Source organism: Rutilus rutilus (assembly GCF_951802725.1).
Source record: "Rutilus rutilus genome assembly, chromosome: 21".
In the NCBI taxonomy this organism is placed as follows: domain Eukaryota; kingdom Metazoa; phylum Chordata; class Actinopteri; order Cypriniformes; family Leuciscidae; genus Rutilus; species Rutilus rutilus.
The window spans coordinates 16,179,897-16,207,673 of record NC_140226.1 but is presented as its reverse complement, the minus strand read 5'-3'; the positions used below and the strand labels follow the sequence as shown (position 1 = coordinate 16,207,673).

The following is a 27,777-nucleotide window of genomic DNA, read 5'->3' as shown; positions in this document are numbered from 1 at the left end:
TAAAGACATTAGCCAGAAAACTTGATTTGTGATGAGTGTTTTTTGTGACACGCCCTGAGTTCACCTGTATAAACCAATTAAATATCCATATACAAAATGAGCTTTACTGGAAGCATTAGAGGTGTGTTAAATGCATATTAAAGAAAAAAATATTGATTGTTTATCAGTGTTTATAGGTCATCTTCACCTCTGATGATTAGCCAGAGAGGGTAAGATAGAGTGAAAAGGAGGGCACTACAAGACTTTTACACTAGTATGCAGAGCTAGGGCTGCACAGTACAGTTATGACAAAACTGATTACTTTTCTTGATACTGTATTCATTATTATTCATTTTGATTATCACAATTGCCATTAAAATGCTTTTTTGTTAGGCTGTACATCGGTGAGTAATGGGTATTATTCAGTGATGCAAGTTACATCGTTACACCTGTAGGTGGCAACAATCGTCCACATTATGAGGCTGTTAACACAACACCATTTTCAACTACTAAAACTACGTAAAACTTTTTATGCGTTTTGGCCGTTCATTTACAAGACAACAGCGATTTGGGTGCCTGAAAACGCAAACTTTTGAAAATGGGTTTCAAATTGCACGTTTTTGAAAACGATCTCCATGTAAACAACAAAAACGCGAATCTCTGAAGACGATGACATCATGCACATGCATATTATGTGTTCAGTCTAGTGTTTCATCGCCATCTAATGGCCTGGCAACAGAATACAGCGTTTTTAGTCGTTTTCGCGGATCCGTGTGAATGGTGATCGTTTTGACAATGGTGTTGTCTGTACGCGGAAAACTGAAAGGAAAAACTTCTCCTTTTTAAGCATATCGTTGTCGTGTAAACGTACCCTATGAGTGAATCAACCAATTCGTTCAAAACATTGATCAGTTTAGAAACAAAAAAACACTGATACGAGAAAGAGTTGATCATCCTTAGATGAGTAATTGAATCAATTACTCAACTGATTTACAACAAAGATTCATTCCTGAATGAAACACTTTTATGTGTTACTTAGAGACGTATCTAAGATTGTTCTGGCTTAGGTGAGTCATGATTCATTGAAAAAGACTGATTCATTTATGAATTAAACACCATTAATATGTCTTACCTGTAGACATGCAAGGGCTGGTCGTGCTTTGGAGAGTTATTAAACCATTCATTCAAATGATTCGTTCTAAAAAAACGGATTAATTCATGAACTGAACACAACAAATGTGTTTTGCTTGTAGACTTAAAAAGGCTGATCGGTGAGTCATGAATCGTTCATTCAATTGAATTGTTAAAAAACACTGATCCATTCACTAAATGCCAGTGCTGTGTGTTGCTGTGTTTCGCTGGGGCTCGATTGATACTATTCTCATTTGCGGAGCAAAAATAGACAAACTGCATAAGGTAGTTACTCAATATTGTAATAAGTTGCTCAATATTAAATGAATGTTTATTATTATACTGTTGATTAAATGGCAATATCAGCTAGACAACTTGACTTTATACATCACTACAAGACAATAAGACTCATTGGCCATGAGGGCGGCGTGAAAAACAAAACTGTTAACCTTGTTAACCTTTAATCTCTCATTATTTAGGACTGGTTGTCAATAGTCTATAGACCTAAGAATAATTTAAAAGCTTCATTCATGTGCAAAACAAAAAAGTGTTCAACTCAACTGTTGAAGTTGTAAACAGAAAACAGAAAATAGAAAGAGCGGAGTGCTGCACACCAACAAAGACCTAATAGATAATCCATATTCACATGCAGGCCATGGCACTGCTCTCCTGTTTGTTTGAAAGGGAAAAGAAGATTCTCCTGGCCAAAGCCCTTCTGATAAAGGCAGTAACTCACGGGTTTCATGATATTCAGATGAGCCTTCAATGTGGTTGACTGGTGACACAGGGCGCTTGAGCATGGAGTTGGTGGACATGCCCAGAGGGAGATTCTGAAATTCTGATGGACCAACTCATCCAATGGGCCATTTCTAGTGGAGTAGAGGGAAAAGATAGCATCCAGTCCCATCAAAATATGAGCCAATGTGTTCCAGGCAAAGGCTTCTGAGACAGCTAAACAAAGAACCACTGAAGCAAGGGCTTCTCAAACTTTACTGTACGTTTACCCCACCTGTCTACAGTATATGGACACGTACAGTGGTGACCTTATACATTAGTATAGGGATTCAAACGGATAGTTCACCCTAGAATTTACGTTTTCCTCTCTGACAGAGCTCTAAAAAATTGTATTCGGTTCAGATATGGTGATAAGTTATCTCACTGAGGAAAGACACATGGGTTTGAAACAAAATAAAGGTGAATAATTGATGACAGAATTAAAAATTTTCAGGCCAGTAGTTCTGAAATTTACTGCCATCATTTTCACTGGAACCACCACAAAAGAATGACCAGTTTTTATTTTTACCTGTGTATTTTAAAGATAAAATTATATATTTATATGAACACTACAGAGTACATTAATATTTAGAAAGTAGCCTTTAATTGATCAAAAGTGACAGTAAATATATTCATAAGGTTTCTTTTCTTACTTGACCTTCTAGTCATCAAAGAATCTTCAAAAAATATCAGTTTGCAAAAAAAAAAAAAAAAGTATATTAAGCAGCACAAATTGGTTTCAACATTGATAATAATAAATGTTTCTTGAGCACAAAATCAGCATATTAGAATGATTTCTGAAGGATCATGTGACACTGAAGACTGAAAATTTGCCATTCCAGATATAAATAAAATATAGAAATTCATACATTTAAACAGTCATTTTAAGTTACATAATAATATTTCAGAATATTACAGTTTTATTGTATTTTTGATCATATATACAAACAGCCTTGGGGAGTCTTTTCCAAACATTTAAAAATATGACCAACCTCAATATTAGTGTACATTTATTATTTATATATTTATTATTATTTTACAAAATTACAAAAATGTTAATAAGCAAGCAGCTGTAAATTATATAGCTATAATGTAACTACATAAATTTATAAACACACCTTTGCTGAAAAACAATGGAATATGATTATTGATTACTCCTTGGTTTTGTAGTTTTCAAAACATTCTTACTGACACTTTAAAGACAATCACAATGCAGTGATTGGAATGTAACATTTTCAGTGACTTTTCTGTCAACTTACTGTTGAGCTCTGTCTGTGTGTGTGTGTGTGTGTGTGTGTGTGTGTGTGTGTGTGTGTGTGCGAGCGTGCGTGTGTGTGTGTGTGTGTTTAGAGACCAAAAGTCCAAAAGTTAGAATATTCACTCATTGAAATATTACTAATAAGATTGAGTGTCATGTTCCAAGTCACTTCATATGCATTTGATATCATCACATGATTTGTGTCCATTTTGTACTGTCGCCACAAACTCTGCCACCACAACCTCAAAAAAGGCCTTTGCATCTCATCAGTTTGTTTTTCATATGCTCTCACCACAATCCTCAACCCCCACCCCCCCTTTGCACCCTCAAATGGAAAAGAGGATGAAAAAAAACCAACAACAACAACAACAACAACAACAACAACAACCTCTACTTCCTGTGAAACTGTTGGTCGCACCTCTGACTGCACTGACGGGGGAGAGTAAAGCCATTAAAATGACACGGAGACAGATCATGTGTGACACTTCAAAGGGTCTGGAAAAAGCTGGAAAACTGAGCAGCGCAACCTCCTCATCCACCCTCCGGCGGGGAAGAGAAAAAAAAAAAAACACAAAGCCGACAAGCACGCGCCGCATGGTCAACACAAGCACCCAGAGACTCCCGCGCTCTCCTCTCGGCCTCCCCCCAGACCCAAACACAGACTCGTCCCCCGCGACTACACGTCCAATGATTACACTATTCCCTCTCTCTCGCTCAGAGGAGCTAATTAATGCTTTAATATGCAAATGAGTGCCACAGTAAATTACACAGCTGGCAAATATGCCTGTTTTGCCCCCAAAACTATATCAGGAAATGAGCAAGACTGCGTGTGGATTGTGAATGCAAAGAGACAGAAGGTTTATTTCGAAACCGCAAAGATGATTTCACCTCAAAGTTTGGATGGCGAAAGGGTAAAAGTTTATCTTGCAAGATCTGACCAAGTTTTAACAGCGGACGGGATCTTGGACAGCAATAATTAAGGACAGTAGAAAGGTCACTTTGAATGCTACGTCAATTAGATGCCGTATTTAATTTAACACAAATGAAAACAAGTCTGTGAGGGAAGCAGATATAGTCTGTTTAGTATGTCATACATCTGACAAAATACTCAAAAAACATTATTAAAGACCGCTAAAGATTAGATGTTTTCACACAATAGTGCAACATACTGTATGCTTCATGCTTTTTGTTCACATCAAATTAAATATAGTCTAGTGAGTACATAGAGTCTAGTTTCTAAGCAGACTGACTTCTACAACAAGATATTGGTGACAAGTGCTATTTTTTTTTCCATGGCAGTGAGAGCAGATGCAAAGAAAGAGAGAGATGTGAGAGTGTGATTTGGTTTAGCTTTGATGAACATATGACACTTGACTGCTTTTCTATATACGGCTGTTATTTTCATGCCCTACAACCATGTGAAGTTGATGGGAGAAGATACTGTGAAAGTATCACTAAAATATGGAACAAATTACAATACTCACAAACTCCAATACTCTAATTAAAGTTCAGGCCACAAAGAACTTTCAATTTTTCTTTTATTTATTTTTTGCAGGCACTGAATCTGGAAGGCAATGGAGAGCTAAAAGCAGAAATAAAAATGAAGCTGTGAAGCAGAGGTAGCACTTGCAACACATGATGATGATGAGACAAGCATTTGTTTGTTGTCCCATGACTCTTAGGCCCTGTTTACACCTGGTAGTAAGATGCGTTTTTGTCAACTGGATCACAAGTAGACGAGGGAGACACATTCCCATTTACAGCTGGTGTTTTAATCCGTCTCCTTTTGTCCACTTTCAACCACCTCTGTCCAGATTTCTTCGAGGGGAGTGTCTATGGGCAGGTAAACGTATGTTTTTTTCCAGGTCTTTTGATCTATTGGACAAAATAAGCTTTTACACTATGACCGCGGCCGGAGACAACAGAAAAACATTCGGAGAGCAGCAGCTTTCGTTTCTGCTCTGACAGCCACAAGACCCCGACGAACGCTGTGAGACCGTGTTAGAAATCAGGAATGGTGAGAGAACATTGTGCTTGGTAAGTTTTTTTGTCTTCAAACCAAACTTGGGTCTTCAGCCGACAAAGTTTAAATCCCGTCTGGCTAAAGCGCTTCCCAAAATGTTTACGCATTAGGTCAGTAGGTGGAGAGTAGGTGGTCTTTTGTGGCGCATTCGACCACATGAGCATTTACACTACGAATGCAATCCGGTCAAATGCGTTTTTCCGACTACTTCTGGAAGTGGTCGAAAGTGGACAAGGTCAAACCAGACTCCGTTTACACCTGTATCTAGCGTCGTCCACTTGTGATCCGATCACATCTTAATACCAGGTGAAATCAGGGCCTTAGATTTCTTAGATCCTAGATTTCTTAGATCCTAGATTTAGATAAATTTTATGCAAATAAAACGTCTGTTTCGCCCCCTACAATGATGATTTTGCTTAATTGGATTCAACAATTAAAATCATAGAACATCATAATTTTGACAAACTGTTGAACTGATATTAAATTAACTGCAGTAACTATTTTAATTATGAATCTTTTTCATTATGAACCTTAATTACAAAAAAAGTCATCTTGCATACAACCATATTTCCACATGAACAGAATTAAAAGGAATTAACATTGCAGTTATAGTAGTATATATTCAGGCTATTTCTGCAGCATATCATTTATAAAGATATATATAGCTATATATCATTAAATAGCTACATTAAAAATTATTTTTGTCCCAAACAAGCATTTTTAACACATTTTGTTTTTAATTATTTGGTACACGATGTAACTTTGGCCCTCTAGCGGTTAAAAAACAAAACTGTATGCATTTTACAGAAGAACATTGTTTTGGTTGTGCTTCGGCTCTATGTGACTGTGCAGATGAATATGGTTAAAAAAAAAAAGAAAAAAAAGAGAAGAGAGATTATCCTACTAAGAAATAGAACCAGTTTAGATGGAAATGATCTTAAGCTGACTAGCTAAAGACGTTACTGTAGCTATACCCATTACACAGTACTTCTGTAAGCAATAAGGTATGAGAGGCTGTGCTGTATCATGAATAAGTCACGGCTGAAGGGCCAACCTCAACACCTTCAGTCCCCCACAGCCTCTTGTTCCTTATTGCTCTTATAAAACGGTTACCACACAATACAAATATTAAAGCCAAGAAATATCAACCAATGCAACTTTCATGAAGTAAAAATCACTAAAAGCCACTAAAAAGACTATAAAAATATAGTCCCTGACGGAGAACAGCAGCAGAAGTTACATTATTACGCCATTAGATGGTGGCAAAGACTGTTTTTATGAGCGAGTCACTCAGTAGCGAAGACTTTTATATTGAAAGAACTGAAACTTGCTGTGAATACAGGTACAAGACGCAACTGAACTAACAAATGCTTTGACTAGCGCTGTCAGGCACGGGAAAACCCCTTAACTGTTAAAAAGACAAGATATTGCAGCGGACATTCAAACTGATTTCTTTTTTTATGAACATAGGACTGACCTGAAGGAAAATGCTACATCTGAATGCAGGTAATACACTCGGTCACTCGATCTCTCTCTCACAATACTCTTCTACATAATACAGAAAGCTTCAATGAACAATATTAATAATGGAGAACAAACTTATGTTTTCATTGCTAAGAGTGGTTGCTAAGGGTGTTGACCAATCAGAATCAAAGACTGGACCTAACCGTTTTATAATTGAAATAGAAAATTACTTTGTGGGAAACTTCAAAAGAAAATGTAGCAATTAGCAATTTAGCGCCAAAGGTTGTAGCCATGTAAATACTGTATTCACAAAAGTTCAAAACCTGAGCTGCAATGCCACGCAATGTGTGTGTGTGTGTGTAGCTCATCATAAGCAGCTCATCAGAGGTCCCATGAGCAGGACCTGCTCTCTGTCTGCTCACTCACTCAACTCCAGCCATCATAGAGTCAGACACCATGACCGACCACAAACACTAACCAACTCTTAGTTCCACTTGGAGTCTATCCCACAAGACCACCTGCCCCTCTACAGCCCTACCTGCATCTCTAATGATCCTTAATGAGAGACATCGCATCAACCTAAGTCTGCCATGCACAACAACAGTGACATTAGGCAAACAGAAAAGAAAATAATATGATGTCATTGTTGTACATCATTGTCTTAAAGAGACAGTTTACCCCAAAATAAATGAAAGTCAGTGGGGTCCGATGTTGTTTTGGACAATATTGACTTTCACTGTATATACAAAATTTCATTGTACAAAAACAGTTCTTCAAGATATCTTCTTTTGTGTTCCATAAGGTTTAGTAAATGATGACAGAATTTTCATTTTTGAGTAAACTGTAGCTTTAAAGGGGTCACCGGATGCCCGTTTTCCACAAGTTGGTATGATTCTTTGATGACTCTTATGAGTCTTCATGTAAAGTTTGTAACATAATTTGGTTAAAATTTCTCAATGGTTGTGTAAAACAACACCCTTTTTATCTCCTCAAAAACAGCTCTGTTCACAGCGACATGTCTCTTTAAATGATAATGAGCAACTGCTCACCCCACCCCTCTCTTCCATGGGGGGTGTCGACACAAGACACATAAAGTGCTGCCTTGGCGGTCAGTATACAAATGGCTGAGGGCGGAAATATGCTAATACGGGACAGTCCGTCAGTGGTCGTGGGCGGAGCCTGAGCAATATGACATCATATTGCTCAGAAAATCCAAATGGCCTGATTATTGAGAGTGTTTAGGCTTTTTGAGGATAAAAAATAAAGGAGTGAATGATTTTTTTTTTATTCTGTGGTGGTTGTGTCCACACACTGGAAAGACACATTTATATGCAAACACCATAAAAAAAAGTGCATTTTGCATCCGATGACCCCTTTAAGACAAGTACATATTTTTAAGATTTTTTTTTTCTCTCTTAAAATTCCTTATGGACATAAATAGATAATTGTTGGCATATAATAAGAGTATACTGCTCAGGTCTTGTAATAATTTGATGAGAAATCTTGTTACTTCTTACAAAGTTCATGAATGTGTAAAGTATGACCTTAACTAAGATAAATAACTATAAGCACCTTGATAAAGAGATGGATAACATGGTCCCAACTTTCTGAATTGCCTAAGACTCCCACAATAAATATTTTAGATCAGAAAATAATCAAAAATTAACACCATATAGGCCAATGATCAAATGGATTTGAGCTTCAACAGACACGCCAAATCAGATGTTGTAAACAAAGACCCAAGGACCTACATTCCCTCCCTACCACCTTCCTCTCGTTTAAATATGCGCATGTAAAATTGTGCCACACACACACGCACACACTTTTCTTTTGAAGAATGAAATTTTCGCTTTTCTCAGTCCCAGGGAATTTTACGAAACTGAATCAGAACACTTGATCTGACCACCCACTGATTTCTGATGGAAAGATTTGCTTTTTAATACAATCGTCAGTCGTTCTGCCACGTTGTGCCTGGCCCAGACAAATCTCAGCAGTGTGTCTTCTTGTACTGCCACAGTGAAATGTCTCATTCTCCATCGGTTAAATACCACCCTGCTGTAATCTATCATGGTGGAAATGTTAATAACATTGTCCTCTGTTTCAGCTGAGCTTAAATATGACACATTTATACACATTTAAGACAGATGGCATGTTTTCGGGCCGTTTATCGATGAAAATATATTTCGAGGTGTAACTGATTGACAAGGTAAAACATCAGAATCCAAACTAATGACTGATATAAAAAATAAATCAAATTCTGTTTCAAGCTTTGGAATCTGTTTTAAAGAGAGCATTCTGTCCTTTCATGATTTTAATTAACGCTTTAATATGCAAATAGGATAAAATCATGACAAACAGATGGCAAGTTAACTTTTTCTGTTCTGGCATGTTCTTAAGTTGCAATAAAAACATTTCAGGGCTTTTGCAACGATGTGTGAAGCAGCAGCTATAAGTGATAAGCAACAACTTGTTTCTTTGCCTAACTTGGACGGTAACTTCTGTCTTTTCAGTTGAACTTCATTGATACAGAAAATTTAGTTTACTTAAACATCTCTACAGTATTAATTGTGAATGTAAAATCCACAATATGCCCCAAAGTCAATGGATTTTCATAGTTAGACTTGGGCTGGGTAGCCACCAATTTTTTTTGGATGGGTAAAGAAAGTACAGAAAATTAAGTTTGACTTTTGTTTTTTGGTCATCAATAGATCATACAAAAGTATACAAAATGAACTGTCAATACTCGTTTACAGCCCTAAACTACAATGTACCTTATAGTTTTGTGACCAGTGAACCAATGAATGATTTCATCGTTTTATATACACACCATAAAATTGTTCATGATTGTTACACAAGTTTTTTTTTTTTTTTCATGATACTCCAGTCCTAAAATCTACAATTTCAAAAAGTCTCTGTTATTTTCAATTCGATTTGAATTATTCAAAATGACTTTTCTACACACTGAGATAGTCAGAATTATTAGACATCTCACCTTTTCCTCTTTCACGTGTTGGTCCAGATCCAGTCTGATGAGTGAACGGTTGATCTTTAAGGCCAATGAGAGAGCCATGAGGCCCCCAGCAAGCACCTGGTTCTGCCGTACGTCCAAACGCTGGATCTGTCGACTTTCCGCAAGGATCTCAGCCAAAGTCACAGCACCTGGCACCATGGGTAGAAAATGCAGGCTTAGTTATAGGGTGAAACAGAAATAAACTCCAGAAAAAAGGAAATCTATAAAGAGAGGATGTGCCAAAGAGGTAGAAATTTAGGAAAGCAATATTACGAACCCTACCCTCGCATGTTATTCCTGTGGCAGCTAGGCCAAGTTGCAATAAAGAGCGATTGATCATGAGGGACTCCTTTAGCGTGTGAATGCCTCTGTTCTCAAGGTTGTTTTTGCCAAGGTTTAATGTTTCGAGGGTTTTTAAGTGAGGCTGAAAAAAACAGAAAACTGTGTAAGAAAACTGATGAGCTTGTTTTTAAATCACTTTTTAGAATTCAAAAGTGTCCTTTTTTCTGTGCATTTGAATCCAGTTATGGATGGTGAATTTGTGTCACTTTGAGAGCTTTAAGTGTCGCACACCGTGCCGTGGCAATAGATTGACTCTCAAGAGCATATTAGCCGCGTCATTTATGAAGCACGATTAGCAGCCATATAAAGCAGGAGATAGCGGAGCACATGAGGGAAAAGCCATGTTGCATAACAGAACGTACACCATGCCAGCTCGCTACACTCATTATGCTCACTTAGTCTCCTGCTTTAAATGAAAAACCACAGACAGCTAAAAAAAACAAGCTCAGAGATCAACTGACAGTTCATCTGCGTCACTGTTACAACACTCAAGCATGTAAACACCCACACATCGACATATACAGTATATGTATAAAGACACAACCAACAAGCCCAATCAAATATAAAATAAATAAATAAAAAAAAGAAAGAAAGAAAATGACATTTCAAATGCAAACCACTTAAGAATTCAAAATGATCTTTGTCAAGAATTGGTTTTATGTTATTGGGTATATTTTTTTACCAATAAAATACAATACAACTTTACGGGATAGTTCACCCAGAAACGAAAATTCTGCCATCATTTGCTATTCTTCTGTGAAAGATAAAAGAATATATTTTGAGAAATGTTTCAGCGGTTTATTTCCATTGCATTGGAAGTCAATTGGCTTCAAAACTGTTTGGTTACCAACATTCTTCAAAATATCTTATTTTGTGTTGCGCAGAAAAAAGAAAGTCATTCAGGTTTAGAAAGACATGAAAACGAATTTTTGGGAGAACAATATAATATAATAAATATAAATATAAATATAAATATAAATATACAATATTATTAAAATCAAAGGAACAAAAGCAATAATAGAAATAATAATAATTAATAATACAAAAACAATCAAGTGAGGCTGAAAAACAACAGGATGTTTAAAAAAGCAAACTATATAAACATGTATTAATTAATAAACATTTAGTTATTTAAAGTCCAATTAACTACACTACAAATATAGAAAATTATTGTTAACATAATAAACGTTTCAAGTTAACTGAAGTAGCGTCATTCTAACAGCCTATGGTTGACAACTTCAGTCATCCGATTTCCAATTGGTCAGACAAGGATCCGCTGTAAAATGTGGATAACATTGTGATTTAATTATGTTCCGCTGACATCAGAGAGTTCTGTGTCTGCCCAAATAACCCATTTATTCGCGCTCTCTCTTCTTCTGCCTTTAAAGAAACCCCAGGGGAAAAAAAGAAAGAAAGGTTAATAACAACCCTTCCTGTGTCATATTCGACACGACCAGCCATCGGACTAATTATATTCATTATGGCCGCATGGATGTCTACTTATCCTTCTTAATGACAGACCACATGAAAAAGCCCTCTAAACACATATCTATTATTTAATCAAACTGTTCCCAATTGGTACAGGCAAAATGGAATGAGCAGGCTTTATTTTTGGCCTGAATGAATTCTCTGTGAACACGCCAAAGGCCGAGAGAAGAGAAAGCAGGCCTTTAATTTGTAGCTTTTGATTTAAATCGCCATTCAGATGACAGAAAGGTACAGTTTATTCTGACAATCAGAGCTGCTGAAGAGGAATAGATATTATTAAGGATTAGAGATGAGCTTTCCAGTGAGGATGAGACAAGCCATTTCCTTTTGTTCTCTTCTCTTTTCTCTCTGTGTGTCAAACTCCGGCATAGTAGACCACACAAAAAAAAAGGAGATATATCCAGTAGCTGTCGTGTTTGGGTACTTCCTCTCCAAAGCCCAGCAGAGGCCACATGCAGTGTCACTGTTCGTCTCGGATAAAAAGCCACACTCGGATAAAACAGCAATGAATAAATAGCTGAAAAACGTACTGAGTGAAAATCATTGTATTTAGTATTATGTGCAACCTGCAGTTTATTCTATATAGACCCACTCAAAAATGAAACTTCCCTGGAACACGAAAGGTGAATTCTTAGGTGAACATCCCACTATTTTCCATGTAATGAAAGTAAATCAGGAATAGGGCTGTCGAGATTTCCAAAGCCACATGATAGCTTTTTGTAAGGAACAGATTCAAATGTAATCATTAAACAGTGAAAATCTTGACATTCGTTCATGAATGAATCGTTGTTTTAAGTCAGATCTTTTCAATGATTCGACTGATCCAGTTCACAAACCCAGTGTGAATGAATCAGACTGATTTGGTTCACTGGCTCAGTGATCCGCTACACAAAATTACACAATAGTAAGTCACAAATAGCTATTGTATGGCTTCAAGTGACTACAAAACACAAGTCAGAAAACTATATGTTGATGCTATGGTGCTTTTGCATCTTTTTTTAATCTTGACACTTCCTGAGTGGATTTTAGATTTCTTCTAAATTACGAAAGGATTTTCCATACAGGTTTGTACATGATGACAGAACTTTCATTCTTTGGGAACCTTTTTTCTTTAAATAAAACTGTGAAAAGCATTTTTGAAAACGTTTCAGCTAATTACTGATGCACAATCTACCAGATGTGTTACTTATTTTTTACTTCCTCTGCTTTTTTTAATCACACTTCGTAATCCTAGAAGTGCTGTTGTAATGATTAAAATTGCACATATCTCTATTATCTTGCCCGAGAGAAAATCTCACCAGAACATTCTGTAGATGGCTCATGCCACGATGAGTGATGTGATTGTTACTCAGTATCAGCGTTCTCAAACCAGTCTTCTGAAAGCTCAAAGCATCACAAATCTCCTCCAAACCTGTGGAACAAAAAGAAATGACTAGACAAGAGCTGAAACCAATTGTATAGTTTAACCACAACATTTTTGTCAACCGTGCTATTGGAAGTGCACAATACAGCCTCAAACTAAATGTGTGTACCTGAGTCAGATGTGGTATTGTTGCTTAGGTCCAAGACTCTAAGAGTGTTGTTGTATTTAAGGAGGTCTGCAAGTTGCATGGAGTCCTGGTAGCCATTGAGCTTGTTTTCAGAAAGGTAAAGCTCCTGCAAAGCGATGTTCCTTTTCAGAGCACCGACTAGGGCAAGAATTGAGAAAAATCTTCAATAAGCGTGGTGCTTTGTCCTTCTCTGAGATATGTGTGCCAAAGAACTCAGTGTGCCACAGTGCAACAACAAAAGATGTCATGTAAGACAATCTGGAAGAAAAAAGAAGAACGCATTTCTGAGAATGCCCACAGCGGTTCATCCAAATGACAACAAAGGCTTATTGAAAACTTTGAGGTTGTATAGGACTAACTCCATTATCATTTTTATTTACGTCGCTGTGATTATCACGGTCATCATTTTAATCGTCAACATCATTATGTGTCCCTTTTAGGGCCAGAGAAGCTTTCATGGGCTTTTTGTCTGTGGCCTCACAGAGCTGTCTGTCCAAATCAATGCGGCAGATTTGATCAGACCCTTTCGGTTGCATGCGGAATGCCAACATCGTCATCATACACAGTAGGAACCAAACAGGGGGATCGTTGAATTGATCGGAGGGACTCCACTGTGCGAGTCAGCGAGTCCCGCAATCAGGGCCCCACCGATCGATAGCAATGATCAGAAGCTGGGCGTCCCGCTGGGAAGAATGAGGGGGGCGGCCGAGCGGCCCCAAAATATCAAATGGATCCACTTGCCGCTTAAAGAGACAGAGCCATGAAGACATAGGATGTGCCACTCCACTCCTCTGTCTCATTTAAGGTCATTTCACTAGGGTTCTGTTAATGGTCTATGTCTACAACATCACTTTCTTTTTCTTTCTTTTACCCAGTAATTTTCGGGGGCTGCCATTTCCATTCAGACATTAGCGTGGTGATACAGCAGTGACAGCAATCTGTTTATATGCATAGTCTGATGACCTTGCTTATATACTGCATATAAGACTGTATCCCACAATACGAAACCATTTACAGGTGGATTGACCTTTCATCGTGATGAATGAATTTAGCCACGATTTTTCTCTTTTTCTTTCAGTTTTTCAGCCTAGAATTGGATTAAAATGCAAAATAGCTGTTTAATTTGAGTTTAATATTAATGTTTAATTGAAGAAAACAACTATTTAATAAGAAAATGCAGTAACTTATAAAATAGAAATATAAAAAAATATAAAAATAAAATATAAATGAAAATATACAAAAAAAGTTTTCGCAAGTTTTAATGTTTTATTAAAATATCGTATTTATTTTTAAAAAAACTCAATCAAAATGTATCTTTAACAAGACGTAATTTGAACAACTAATGTACTCCGGAACAATCTGCAGACTGATTCAAATTGGTCTTTTGAATTATTCATTAAAAAGATACAGTTCTTAAGAGTAATTTGTTCATGAATCAGACTACACTGAACTACACAGTATGTTTCTGCATGCCATTCATGAGGAAAACTTAAAGGGGACAACCATCAGAAAATGATAAAAATCCATCCAGTGTTTTTTTTTTAATCTTATTATATATGTTTTCCCGTCTCAAATCAAGCCGTTCAATTTTGTGACGTCACAAAATCTACGCCCCTCCCACGATTGTTGATTGACAGCAGCGTTTCAACACAGACCCGCCCTCGCTCGTGAGCGAGCTGTCAATTATAGTCCGCGCGGTCATTGTTGATACGCTGGAGCACTGTCTATGAGCAGAATGGCATCTAAGCGATTGTGGTGTTCTGTTCTTGGGTGCAATAAGGAACACAGCAGTCATTTTGATGTTCCTAAATCCGAGTTTTGTTTTCGAAGGGAATATTCCCCACGATCAACGTCAATGCTTTCATGTTTGCGCGAATCATTTCACACACCAGACTGCTTTATAAACGAGGGTCAGTATAAAGCTGGTTTTGCTAAGAAGCTGCTCCTGAAAAAAGGATCGGTACCAACTATTCGTGTTCCTTCTGCACCTCCAGAAGAAGAAGTGAGTGTAACGTTTTATTAACCTTTACATTAATCTTTGCAAATCGCTAGCACGCTTCACGATGAATGCGGGTTTACACTCAGGGTACATTACGGCATGTTTTGTATGTACAACGTTCTCAATATAATTCATAATCCCACGTTTATAATGAACAACGCATTATGGTTATTGTGTTATTGTGTTACAAACGGTGTACGCACAGAACAGAGGGGCGGGGTGAGCAAAGCTCATTATCATTTAAAGACACATGCACTTAAACTGCGTGCTGAAAACAGAGCTGTTTTTGACCAGGTAAAATGAGTGTTTTCTTACAATACTAATGAGAATTTTTAATTAAAGTATATTACAAACTTTTAATTTAGACCCTAAAGATTCAAATTAGCTTGTACAAAAATGGCATTATATGACCCCTTTAAGAAAGATGTGTTTTGTTGCAATATTTTGCTGTGTAGTCTTTTTATCTCTTCAAATTCAATTCAGATTGTAAACTCTCATTCAGAACTGGAGTAAATATGATTTGTTTGCCCTGGCCGTGGTGATTGAGCAATGTCAAAGCAATGCAGAAAACACAGTGTACTGCACTGAATTCAAGTAGTAAGCAAGTACTACATTACAAAAATAGCTTATTTTAAAGTGCTATTTTTAATGGAATGTATTCAAGTTTAAGCAGAATGCATGGCTTGCAGGTGGTTTGTAGTTTGTTTTGTCTTTTTTGCAGACTATACCTCGGTCACACACCACATGTAGACAGCTCCATGATCTAGCTCTGTTATTTAGCGCCATTGTTTGTCACACACAATGCATAGGCCAATGGGGAAGTTTTCATGGAAGTCAGTTTCTGCCTCATCAGTAAAAACAATTATATTTTGACCTACTGTAAGTTACATTGTAAAATACAATGTCACAATCTTAGGGAAATTATAAGGGGAAAAGCCAAATTTATACATATGAGATATTCACAACTGTGATCAAACAAATTGTGAGATCACAAATACAATAAATACATTTGCAATTAACTTTCTTATTTTTCTGAAGTGAAAACAGTCTTACATCTACATGTTTTAATAATTCATGTCCTAATGACAGTGTCCTTCACAGGCTTGAAGGGCCACCACATCTTTGTAAAAGCTGTGTCTGTAGTCCTGTGTCCTTTTTAGGAGACAAGCTCTATAGTGCCGAAAGACTCCATCTCACAGTGAGCTGGCCGAAGTGTCCTGAACGGATCGGTGCAGCAATGTGTAAAGTGACAGGAAGAAGATTACGACATCTAATCCAAGCCCAGTCTAGCTGTTAGGGTCACTGGGCCAAAATCTGCCACTCCTCCCCTTGTCCTGCTTCATCTGTTCCTGCTGGCCAGGGCCGCTCATGGAGAACGCTCATTTCAAACACATGCTATCTGTACTTTAGTACTGACATATTGCAGAATTCACACTAGAGCAGGTAAAGCAACTCGTAGACTGATATTAGCACTTGCTGCATTGTAAAAAAAAAAAAAAAAAAACCTTTAACAACATTAGGTGATATTTTTGAAGATAACGCGCCCTTTGGGACTATATGTTGTGCTGTCGTGATAGTACTCAAAAGTCAAAATTCTGCCTACCCTTGAGTAAATGTACTCAAATGTGCAGTGGGAAATTGCACAGCACTCGCTAGACCAAAACCAAGCCAAATGTCACAAAAAGGCCCTCCCTAATATGAGTTTATATTAGCACTGATGCAGTTTGCTGTGTTGTTCATGATTTATTCACAATCAGGGTTTGACAAACTTTTTTGCTCACCAGCCACTATGACTAGTGGTTTCCAAAGTTACTAGCCACTCAGCATTTTCACTGGCCACAATTTTGACATCGATACCATGGGGAAAAACTGCCATATAGATATTTTTTATATTATCTCATAATTTGGCAGCAGGTAAATTAGGCTGCTGTCACTTTAAGATCTGACGCACGGATCCATTATACTGTTACACATGGGGTTTTTTTCTCAACCGTTCACATTCACTTAAAACATAACTGACTGTGTTTACATGATTACTCGCCAAGACCGGCATTTTGACATTATTTTGTGTGTATTTGACTGTTTAAGTGCAATAAGCAGTTAAAAAGAACTCAATTTAGTACTGAGATGCAGCTTTATGTGCACACACTTTGGGTGTCAGCACAAAATCAGCGGGAATGATATGAAGGTAAAAGAGTAGCAAAACTCGAGAGCATGTAGATGTGAATTTGAGAACTTGTACAATAAATATTTGTACTTGTACGTGAACATTTACACTCACAGCTCCAATGTGAAAACCTGTAAAATAAAAATCTGAAGTTGAATGTTGAAATTTGCACTCGCAGACAATAGTCACAAACCTGTATTCTGAATTTGAAGCTGCAGACAAGTAGTCACAAATGTGTAAAATGCCATTCACAGAAATACAATGACAGACACAAACTTGTAATATATATTTGCGTTTAATCTTAAATTCACATTCGCAGTGCAACCTCAATTAGGCACTTGCAGCTTCTCAAATCTGTCACTGCAATTTAAAATTTCGTGCCTTAACTTTTGCTACTCTTTTCGCGATATATTAGGTGCAAAACTAACTTGTGCACTTGCAACTCAGTGGCGGCGAGAGAGAAATGGGGGCGGGAGCGGGGGTGTTCAAAGGAGCCATTTTATTGGTTGGCGCCTAGCCAATGAAATGGGACTTCTATTGTACGTGATGATGTCACGAAACCCGCGTGCACTGAAACGCTAACATGGCTTAATGCATTAGACTGATATTAAAAGAAATAAACGATTTCACATTGGAGCTGTGAGTGTAAATGTTCACGTACAAGTACAAGTACAAGTACGAATATTTATTGTACAAGTTCTCAAATTCACATCTACGTGCTCTCGGGGTTTGCTACTCTTTTACCTTCATAGAATGAGTCCAATTAAGCGTAATTGGCAGGTGTTAATATCAAGCCCTGGTCACAATAGAGAAGAAAATACTATCGCAACTTCCATTCCATGCCAACTTTAATTGAGAGCAAACACATAAAGAGTCAAATTATGCAGTTAACCCCTTAACCCACAATGCACCTGTTAGCATAATTTGCATTTAACAGCACAGGGTCATATTCTCAGGCAGCAAGCACCCAAACTTCCTTCTATTGTTAGCTTGCATACACTTCAATTGGATGGTGTGTGCTGGGCATACCAAGTGTGAAGAGAGGTTTGCCGCTCAGGCAGGTGTTTTCAAGGTGTAGCACTGTCAGCCTGCTGGTGAGAAGGGCTTTTGACAAGGCCTGTGCGGCGTAGTCCACCATAGGCATGTTGCAAGCATCCAGCCTCCACAGGCATCCACTCTGAAGAGAAAAGACAGCAAACCATCAGAGAGAGAGACAAAGAGACTCAGAGGCCTGGTTTTGCCCTCGCTGCGGACTGGCCTCTCTGTCTCACCCTCTCTCATCAAAAACCACCCTGTCTACAGAAGCAGAAACGTCAAAACCGGAAAACAATTCTGACGGGAGGTTCCCAAAGATCTGCAGGCCATTCCGGAGTTTCATCCTAGTCCACCACTTCAAAAGTGTCCAGATTTTTTTCTTCTTTCCCTTTCTTGGGAGATTTTGATTGATCTCATATAATACTGCCTGAGAAAGAGGCTTTGGTTTTTACCATTGAAGTCCTCATCACCGTAAGGTGATGCTGTCTTTCATCTAGAGCTATTGCTAAATGAACACATATTGTCAGGAGTTTTATGAGGACTATAATGATGTCCATTAAAATCAAAGTGTGAATGAGGCTTTATTCAGCAGTGCGAACATTTTCATCTTTGATGCAATTCATTGCTTCCAATTCGATCTGAATACCACTGTGAGGTATTGGTTTACACTTAATGACATTTTTAGAGGTTTAAGGCAACGTTTACATAGCGTTTTTTTTATTTAATTAATGTCAATTTAAAATGTCAAGTTGCCATAACGTATTATCTAACAAAAGTTTAAGATGAAATAAATGTAATGTTTAAATAAAGATTTTTTTTTAAATGAGTTAGAAATGCAAATCGTTATATTACATGGTTTAAATTGTTCAGTTTATTTTGTTTAGAACAAATAAGACTCTTTTAAGTGTAATACATGGTTTAAATTGTTCAGTTTATTTTGTTTAGAACAAATAAGACTCTTTTAAGTGTAATAATCATTCACGGTATTATAATTAGTGTAGCCTACTAAAATGTAACAACGTTTTAGCATAACATATTATAACTGAATTATATTTAACGACCCATTGGGCAGTAGGATTAGATGTGCAGTAAATCTTACCCGTCGGAGGAGGTGTGACAGTGAAAGCCAACCTGAGAATCCCATGCCTGAGTTTGAGGACACGTTGAGGTGCGTAGCTGATTCGTAGTACAAAAACATATCCAGCAAAGATGATGCTCCCTTATGAGAGAAAATAAATTAACAACAAGTACAAAGAATCCTGACATTAAAAAATAATATTTTGGACAAAGTTTTTGGGGCGGACTGACTGACTGGCGTCAGAGTTTGCTGTCGGCGGCGCGAATTCTGCAGGGCACATCATCGCTTGATCGCGACCACTGATAAATAAACAGCGCCACATCAAAAGTCATATTTTACCAGAGTGTGAAACCCTAAGGAGATAAAAATTATCGTCTAGCGCGAAATAATGGTACGAAAACAAGTATTCCTGTTGCGAGCAATAACATAGCGCTCGACTAAGTTAGTCACAACAAATGACTCGAGCCGCTGGCCTGGCTCTTTGTTTCATAGTCCTTCCAAAAAGACTCATGGGAGTCTGGACTCAAGAAGAGGTATTGAAATCATTATCAAATCAAGTTATTTCTTTCAACGATAAATTGTAAATATATGTTAAACAAAATACATTAAAATAATGTATTAATTAGCCTATTCTTTTTCTTTCTTTCTTTATTTAAAGGTGATAGCCTACGCTGATGAAGCTACCGCTAATATACACTAGCCTACCACTTGCGCTACCACACTGCGGTTCGGAAAACTTTTTGTCTAATGTTAACTGTCTAGTGACCCAACAATTGAACCAAGTGTGAAAAAAAAGCCTTTTTTCACCTTTCATGACCCCCAGAGTAGCCTACTTTGTTGTAGCCTATGAATATCTGAACATGCAATATGTCAAAAGAAAGACCAGACCCTCTGCTTAAAAAAAAAAGAAAAAAAAGTTGTATTATATAGCTCCTGCATTCCTTTTAAGCAAAACTTGAATATTGGTAAGTTTCATAAAAAGTAACATTTTGAGCAAAAAGCTGAGAAAATCACGTTTTTATCAAAGACTACATCCAGATCAGATTCAGAACTATGATCAAAACATAGATGGAGTAGGCGAGATCGAGTCCATCAACATCCCCAAAGCTTCACAGTCCAACCACACTCCTGGGTCGACATTTCATTTGGTAACAATTAGGGTTGGTAAATCTTTAAAGATTTTCTGATTTCTGATTAAATGAAAAATTGCGCCGTTTAATAGGCTACTGATGTAGCCTAAAACACTTAAGATCAAAATTTTGTCTTCTCATATTATGACTTTTACTTTAAAACAGAGAAATGACACTGAGCAGAAATATTTAACACACACAGTATAGCCTCATATACCTGATATACTTCATACTTGATATGCAAGATTTGCAGTTGGCATTAAAATACTAGACTTACCATGTCCACCACGACACTGGCAGCTGAACTTGAACTTCCGTCAAGCGTGTCAGAGGTTTTGGGTTCTAATCCGCATTCGTACAGTTTTTTTTTTTTTTTTTTTTTTTTTAAACCGATTATGCTCATCAGTGGTTGTATATCAAGCAGGGACACGTTTGTGTGCATTATATTTTGTTATTTCACCGGAACGAATAGAGAGTCTCTCCGCAATGTATTGAAGCACGCGTCCGTGTAAAGACGGTGCGGTGTGCGCGAGCCAAAAAAGAAAACACTGTATCAGCGCCACTGATCGCAGCGGCAACGAGCACTTTGATCACTTGATTTAAAAAACACATTTCAGCGCTAGATCGTCTCTTATTTAACAAACGAACGAAATGAATGCTCTGCTGGTTAACTGGAGATGTTTTATTATTGGAACATTCGTGCCGCGAGATGTTTTATAGGGGGCGGTAAAAAAAGTCAGGCACCGAAATCAGGCACCGAAAGTTTCGTTCTTATTCGGTCTCGTTACTACCGTTTACATCGGAACCAGTTCCCTATTGGAACCGGGTTTCTGTACCCAACCCTAGTAACAATAGGGCATTTTGATTTATGTGCTGTTTAATATTGATGATCACATTATTTTACAAATGTTTCTGCTTCTTTTTCACCTGTGTTTTGATCAGGGTATTCTTTTTCAGAAGATGTATAGCGCCCCCTACCGTATAACAGCGAAACACGGAAAGCCGGAAATTTCCGTCAATGGCGGGGAAGCATTGTCTCACAAATGACGGAAATTTCCGTCAATGGCGGACAAAAGAGTTAAAAGCAAATGCATACTTACATTTTCCTCCAGCTCAGCCCCCTGCAGACTGATAAAATCAAATTGCACTGATTTCAGGATCTCTTCAAGAGATTCGCAGGAGCAATAATCTAACCGTTCACCTGGAAAAGCAATCAGAAAAAAGTGGTATCACCCTGGCCTGGACAAAGTGTCAAGCGCATTTGCTGTGACAAATTTCGTACAGCACTGGATAATCTAACATACACCTAGAGTACAAAATATCTGCCCCTCCAAATGTGAGACATATTAGACACTAACACACATAACACGATCACGTCTGATCCCCTCCCTTCAGTGGAGGAGACAATCAAAGAGCTTCTGATTATGCAGGAACAGATGACTTTTAAACAAAGCCCTGAGAAATACTTTGATGGCCACAGCAGTCCGTCTATATTAGACACGCGTTGCAAAGGCCCCCTTCCCCTCATAAACTCTTATCTTCCTGGTCGGGGAGAAGCCAGATCGCTCAGAGCTGCATGTTGGGGAGATAATAATTTATTCATCATTAGCATAATCATTTGTAATTTTTTTTAACAATAATCACTTAACTGTACCATAGGAAGGGGGGATCAGAAATCCCATTTTTCTAATCCCCTCTGCCATGTGCAGATAATGACACTGAGACTTCGAGTTAGATGCCATCAGTGTACGACTAGGGCGCAGGAAGCCAGAACATGCTGACCCGCACATCAAGCTCACGTCTACTGGTATCAATAGCCGCTGTTTCAGTCATCAAAGGGACAGCGCATTTTAATCCCAAACTAATGCCCTTCAGCGTCGGCACGTACATTTCAATTAACAGGCTCGTCAAAGTTCTGATCTTATCAAAGTGTGGTAGCTAAAAAGTACAGTTGCTTTTCACTTAAACCACACTTCAGGGATAATGGGAATAGGCTAAGCTAAGCAACTTAAAACACACATGCAAAATAGTTTTAAATGCACATACTGTAAATATAAAATCACAGATGGAACATACATTTTGTTTAGGTTGTCAATATGACAGTATTACAGAGCTTTCTGAAATACTGTTTCTGTTTAGTCAATCATGGCATTCAGCGGAAAAATATTTCCTAATAATCACCGCCGTCCATGACAATTCTATATTTCAGGCCGCTGAAACTCAAGAAACTCTAATGGACATTCGTGACTATTTTACATTTTGCTGAATTGTTGGCTAATTCGTATGAATTTGTACAATTTCATTTGTGCGTTTTCATGAATCTGCGTACGCCCCACTGACGGTTTCCGTACAAATTACATAGTACAAATTCTTACGAAATCACTACCTCATTAATATAGATACATTTTCTCATCAGATTGGGTTGAACTGTTTTTTATTATTATTTATTTACTTTTTATTAGAGGAAGCTTAATTTAGCTCAGTCAGTCAGCATTTCATTTCTGAAATACTTTTACATATTATTTTGGGTCAACCAGTGGCATGGGTTTGGGGCGCACTATTATTCGGACTTTACGGTAGTCCCGCCTCAAATTTACGTCATTGGTTTGAGACAATGTCACTTTGTCAGGATGCTCATTTATGCTACAGTATATATCTTGTTTTGTCTCAGTTCCAAAAGTGAAATGTTTTTGGGACAGTGTTTTACTGATTCATTGTGTTTACAATTCTGAAAGAACAAAAGCAGTCATGGCTACATATTCTAATGGCCCCATAATTTCCATAGATTCCCAGAACAAATAGACTTATAGGCTACGTGATTCCACATTTTTGTGCAGCACAAAAGGGCAAATTACCTGAGTTTTACAACTGAAGAAAAGATAAACAAAACATCTGATTGCTAAAATGCATGTTTGAACCTTCCATTATGTTGTCACGGTTGGTGTGCGTCTCCTCCCAGAGTAGTGTCTATGAATTTGAAAGATTCTCTGTTTGTTTTAGGATCACGCGGTAGAGCGTTTACAGCGGGTCAGACTAGTGATTCCAAATACGTGCCGATGGAAAGAAGAATAAAGCTGAAATACCTGGACGGATGAAGGGATGAAAATCTCAGGTGAAATGATAGCACTGGGGGGATTTTTCTGGTGGTGTTTATAGCTTTGAAAAAACAATAATGCTGTTCAAGAGGGATAGCAAAATAATAAATAGTGAATTATTGAACTTACCTGACAGGTCAAAACACCTGGCTCTGTCGGTAACACAAGTAATTTGCTGCATGAAAAAGACAGACAGATCAAAATCAAGAGATTTCTGTACTCATAAAAGATTTTCAGGTTTTCAATATTTGCCATTATTGAATATTTCAAAATTGAAAGCAAGAATTATTAATGTCACTAATGCATATGACAGGGCGTACGCTGTAAAATGTTTGGGTTTAACTTGGAAAATATGATTTGTGCAGTATCATCTAAATAAAATGGATGAATTAAAATACAAATATGTATTATATAACAAAACTGTATCAACCTGACTACATTGACCAAAAGTCAAATTTAGAAAGAACATAAAAAAAATAAAAAAAACATAAAAGTGTCAAAATATGTATTGCAATGGTCTCTCTAGGATAAAAATTACCTGCAGGACTTTTTGTTATTGTCATTATGTATTTGTGTGAAAGGCTACCAATAAGCTAATGCTAAAGTATTTTGTGAAGCTTAGCTATACAGACATCATAGTACCTCAAACAAAATGTAATCATCAACATTTGAAAGTGACACCGTATAGTTTATGTAAATTTCAAGTACGTCACAGCACAGATCATTTTAGCTCAATCTGGCAATCTAGCCGCTAGACTGTAGCTAGCAGATGGCAGTTAGCATCTATCAGGCAACGGACTGATGAAGTCCCTCAGTCAACCTGCTGTAAACACGAACGGGACGTCATATGGGATTTTGCGTTTAGAGCAAAACAAATTAAGCATCGCAACGTGCGAACGAACACACCGGTTTAATGTTATTCTGAAAGAAAAGTCTCAACAAGGATGACTTAAGGCCATGGATTTGTACCTCTCTTTCTTTGTTTGATGTTTTCCATCTTAATAAATGTGGAAACTTCTGAAGCCCATTGCTGCTAAGCAAGGTTCTGTGCTGTGTATTGAGGAAAATGAAATGACAAAGTACAAAATGCATTGATGTGTCAGGAGGGAGAGGACAAAATGAAGTGATAAAAAGAGCTCTGCTTCCTCCAGGCAGAACGGGACACAGCTTATAAACTTGACTTCCACAGACGGCATCTCAAGTGCATTTCCAATTCTTCACTCAGACTCCAGGAGACCCACTCCAGCGCTCGGCAGTCTGGGTGGCTTTGTATTAGCAACTGTTTGAGAGCATATATTTCTCCTTTTTTTCTTCATTTAATTAGTTGAAAAAATTAGTTCGAAACATTTTATACAGTAAAAGCTCTCAGGGATTCAAATCAGCCGCACATTTTCCTTTCAGCATCTTTTCTGCAATAAAGGATAAATTATTTAAAATAACACGACCTTTTATCTCACACCCTTTGAAGGCAGCAAATTAAAAATGTAAATTGGGATCTAATTAATATGCAAATATATTCATTCCCAGTTAACAATTAGCAATTAAACCTGCAGTGTCTAGAAAGAGCATAGACCAAATTAATAACTTAATTTATCATTAACAAAATTAAAATGTACACAATTTTTTTATTTTTAAAATTGTTACGCTGTCTCCCTGGCTCTTCATCAGCAGCAGTGCCGGGGAAAAAAACACATTTAATAGAACAATTTGGTGCTTGTCATAGAAAATGATAAATAACTAGCTTAAAAAACAACATGATTGGCTACATGGACGGTGACTGCAGCGTTGCATCTTCACACAACTGGGAAGGAAATAAACATGCCCATTTCATGCGGTAAAGAAAGAAATCATTGCGAATCCTCAGTCTAGAGAGTGCAATGGACATTAAAGATTAAAAGTGTGAAAGTTATTTATACTCTACGGTGTTTAGATGTGAGAGATGTGAAATTCTGCTCCGTATTGGGGGGGAGGGAGGACAGTTATTTCACTTCAGACACTCTGTGGCTTTCTGATGAATGTTCGACGCTCAGAGCTAAGCAGCTCGACAGAGTTAGGCTGAGAGCAAGGATGTTTTTGGGGAGCTCTGCAGCACTGCATTCGCTCTAATGGGAGGACGGTTCAGTCTGAAATACAAACTTCTCTCAAAATCTACGCCTTATCCTGCAGGGAGATGTGAAATGCTGAATCGTTTGATGATGCTTCCTCGGCTTCTGAGGCGAGCACTCATACTGTATGGGGCGCTTCTGTAAGTCTTTTCTCTTTGTTATTTTCTGTTACTACAATTGCCACCACCTCCGACAGGATTTGCACTTCAGTGGCGGTGACACTTCAACAAACGTTACTCATTTACAAGCCCCTGGGATAGTTACTCATATCAAGAAGTTTCTGTGTGTTCTGAGACGGAGTGGACACGGAAAACTTCGAATGAGAAACTTCAAGACACTAGCTTGCGACGCTAAACAAAGAAAACGGGGTATATATGAGGGTGAGGGTGAGCATTTAAGCTTGTGTTGAACTAAGGGGGCCTGCAGGTCTTTCACACAGGCCTTTTGTTTGTTTACCCCTTCTATGAAGACGTAACCAAAAGCAATACTGTTTTACCCACTTTATAAAAAAAAAAATCAAAGAATAGAGAAAGCCCACGGGTACAATAACAGCTTTAAATAGATTTCAGCAGCCATCCTCTTGGGGATGATCCTGCCTGGAAAAAAAAAAAAAAAGCACCTAATTTGATAAATATGCTCTTTAAGCAGCAAATTTCATTTAGCATTCTCTTATTAGAAATTCACATGCAGTTCTCAACTAAATATCCTTCATTTTAGCTTCTGCTTAAGCATACATATTTCACCCTTTTAGGGGGACCACCTACATTCCTTTCAAATGCAGTGGGGTTCATTAGCGGCGTGGAGATAATGCCGAGAGTGTGTTTAATGTAAGCACTGCTAAGTCCCTCATTTTCCACAAATAATTCTCCTTGATCTAATCGTAAATTTATGCAGAAGAGAAAACTGATGCTCTTAACGTTGCTGGTCAATGTAAAATAAGTGCGGAGCTTGAATTATGCATGCATGCTCGTGTGTGTGTGTGTTTGTGCGTGCGCGTCTCATTTCCTTTCATTTACCTGTTTGTTATTGTCTTGCTTTTTTAGTTCAATAAAACGTGGTTGGCTAATTAACCTGCTCCCTAAGAGGGATTCAAATGTGTTTATTTGTCTTTCTTTCATTTCAAAGTTATTTTCACCAAATAATGTTCATTACACATAGCTATTTCAAACCAAATCTTCTGCACAAATAACCTAATATTAGCAGGGAATCAAAGTGGCGTGTGTTTTAATGCACATTATTCCACTGTACCTTTAATTGATCAAGAGCCTTTGTGTTTGGTTTCACCTGGTGCTTTTCACAGCTCTGCTTGTAGGCCAGAATTATATCTGTCAGACTGAGACTGTCAGCTAAAACAGAACAAACGTATTAGAGCCACAACAAGAATATTCCATTTTTAATCCTAAAAAAATGAAATGAATTAGCTCCATGAGATATAGGAATTAGAAAAGTCATGCATTACAATATTTTTCCTGTACATTCATTTCTTTTCGTTTTCTTTACCTTATGACTCAAGATAAGAAGCCTACACAAATGTATACTTTTATTCATCAATAATTGATCAATTGTGACAGTATATTGATCAAAAGTGACCGTATAAAGACTTTTTTGAACAATCTATTCATCAAAGAATCCTGAAAAAAACGTTTCCACTAAAACTATTGAGCAGCAAAACTGTTCTCAACACTGATAATAATAAGAAATCTGTCTTGGACACCAAATCAGAATATTAGAATGAATACTGAAGGATCATGTGACACTGAAGACTGGAGTAATGATGCTGAAAATTCAGCTTTGCCATTACAGGATTAAATTATATTTTACCTATTGAACATTTTAATATATATTTAGCCTTGGTGAGCATAAGAGATTTCTTTCAGAACATTAAAAAAAACAAAAAAAACACACCATATTATAACTATTTATGTTGCTTTCGTGTCAAATGTATGATGTGACATGAACAAAGACAAGCACAACTGATCTGAAGAGGCCGTCAGCATAACATCAATGCCATCTCACCCTCTTGAAGTTGAACCCTGCTATCCACAAAGTCAGACACCATCTCCTCATCTGGGGGAAATGATACACGTTTTTCTCTGCCCTCCTTCACGGACAGAGATGTTGTCTCTTCCTCTGAGTGCCCTGTCATTCT

At 37.5% G+C, this 27,777-nt stretch overlaps 1 protein-coding gene across 1 annotated transcript in view; it reads right to left on the bottom strand.

Annotated features, from left to right (window-relative positions):
• Positions 1-27,774, bottom strand: part of LOC311281327 (protein phosphatase 1 regulatory subunit 37) — a gene marked incomplete at its 5' end in the record, with an annotated part of 41,022 nt that extends 13,248 nt beyond the window's left edge. The window contains 10 exons of the mRNA XM_084394170.1: positions 9,622-9,788; positions 9,922-10,063; positions 12,768-12,880; positions 13,002-13,157; positions 18,215-18,362; positions 19,320-19,439; positions 21,529-21,629; positions 23,653-23,698; positions 26,877-26,974; positions 27,645-27,774. Of these exons, the coding sequence (XP_084250296.1) occupies positions 9,622-9,788; positions 9,922-10,063; positions 12,768-12,880; positions 13,002-13,157; positions 18,215-18,362; positions 19,320-19,439; positions 21,529-21,629; positions 23,653-23,698; positions 26,877-26,974; positions 27,645-27,774 (1,221 nt within the window). The remainder of the gene's footprint in view (positions 1-9,621; positions 9,789-9,921; positions 10,064-12,767; positions 12,881-13,001; positions 13,158-18,214; positions 18,363-19,319; positions 19,440-21,528; positions 21,630-23,652; positions 23,699-26,876; positions 26,975-27,644) is intronic.
• Between the last annotated feature and the right edge of the window lie 3 nt (positions 27,775-27,777).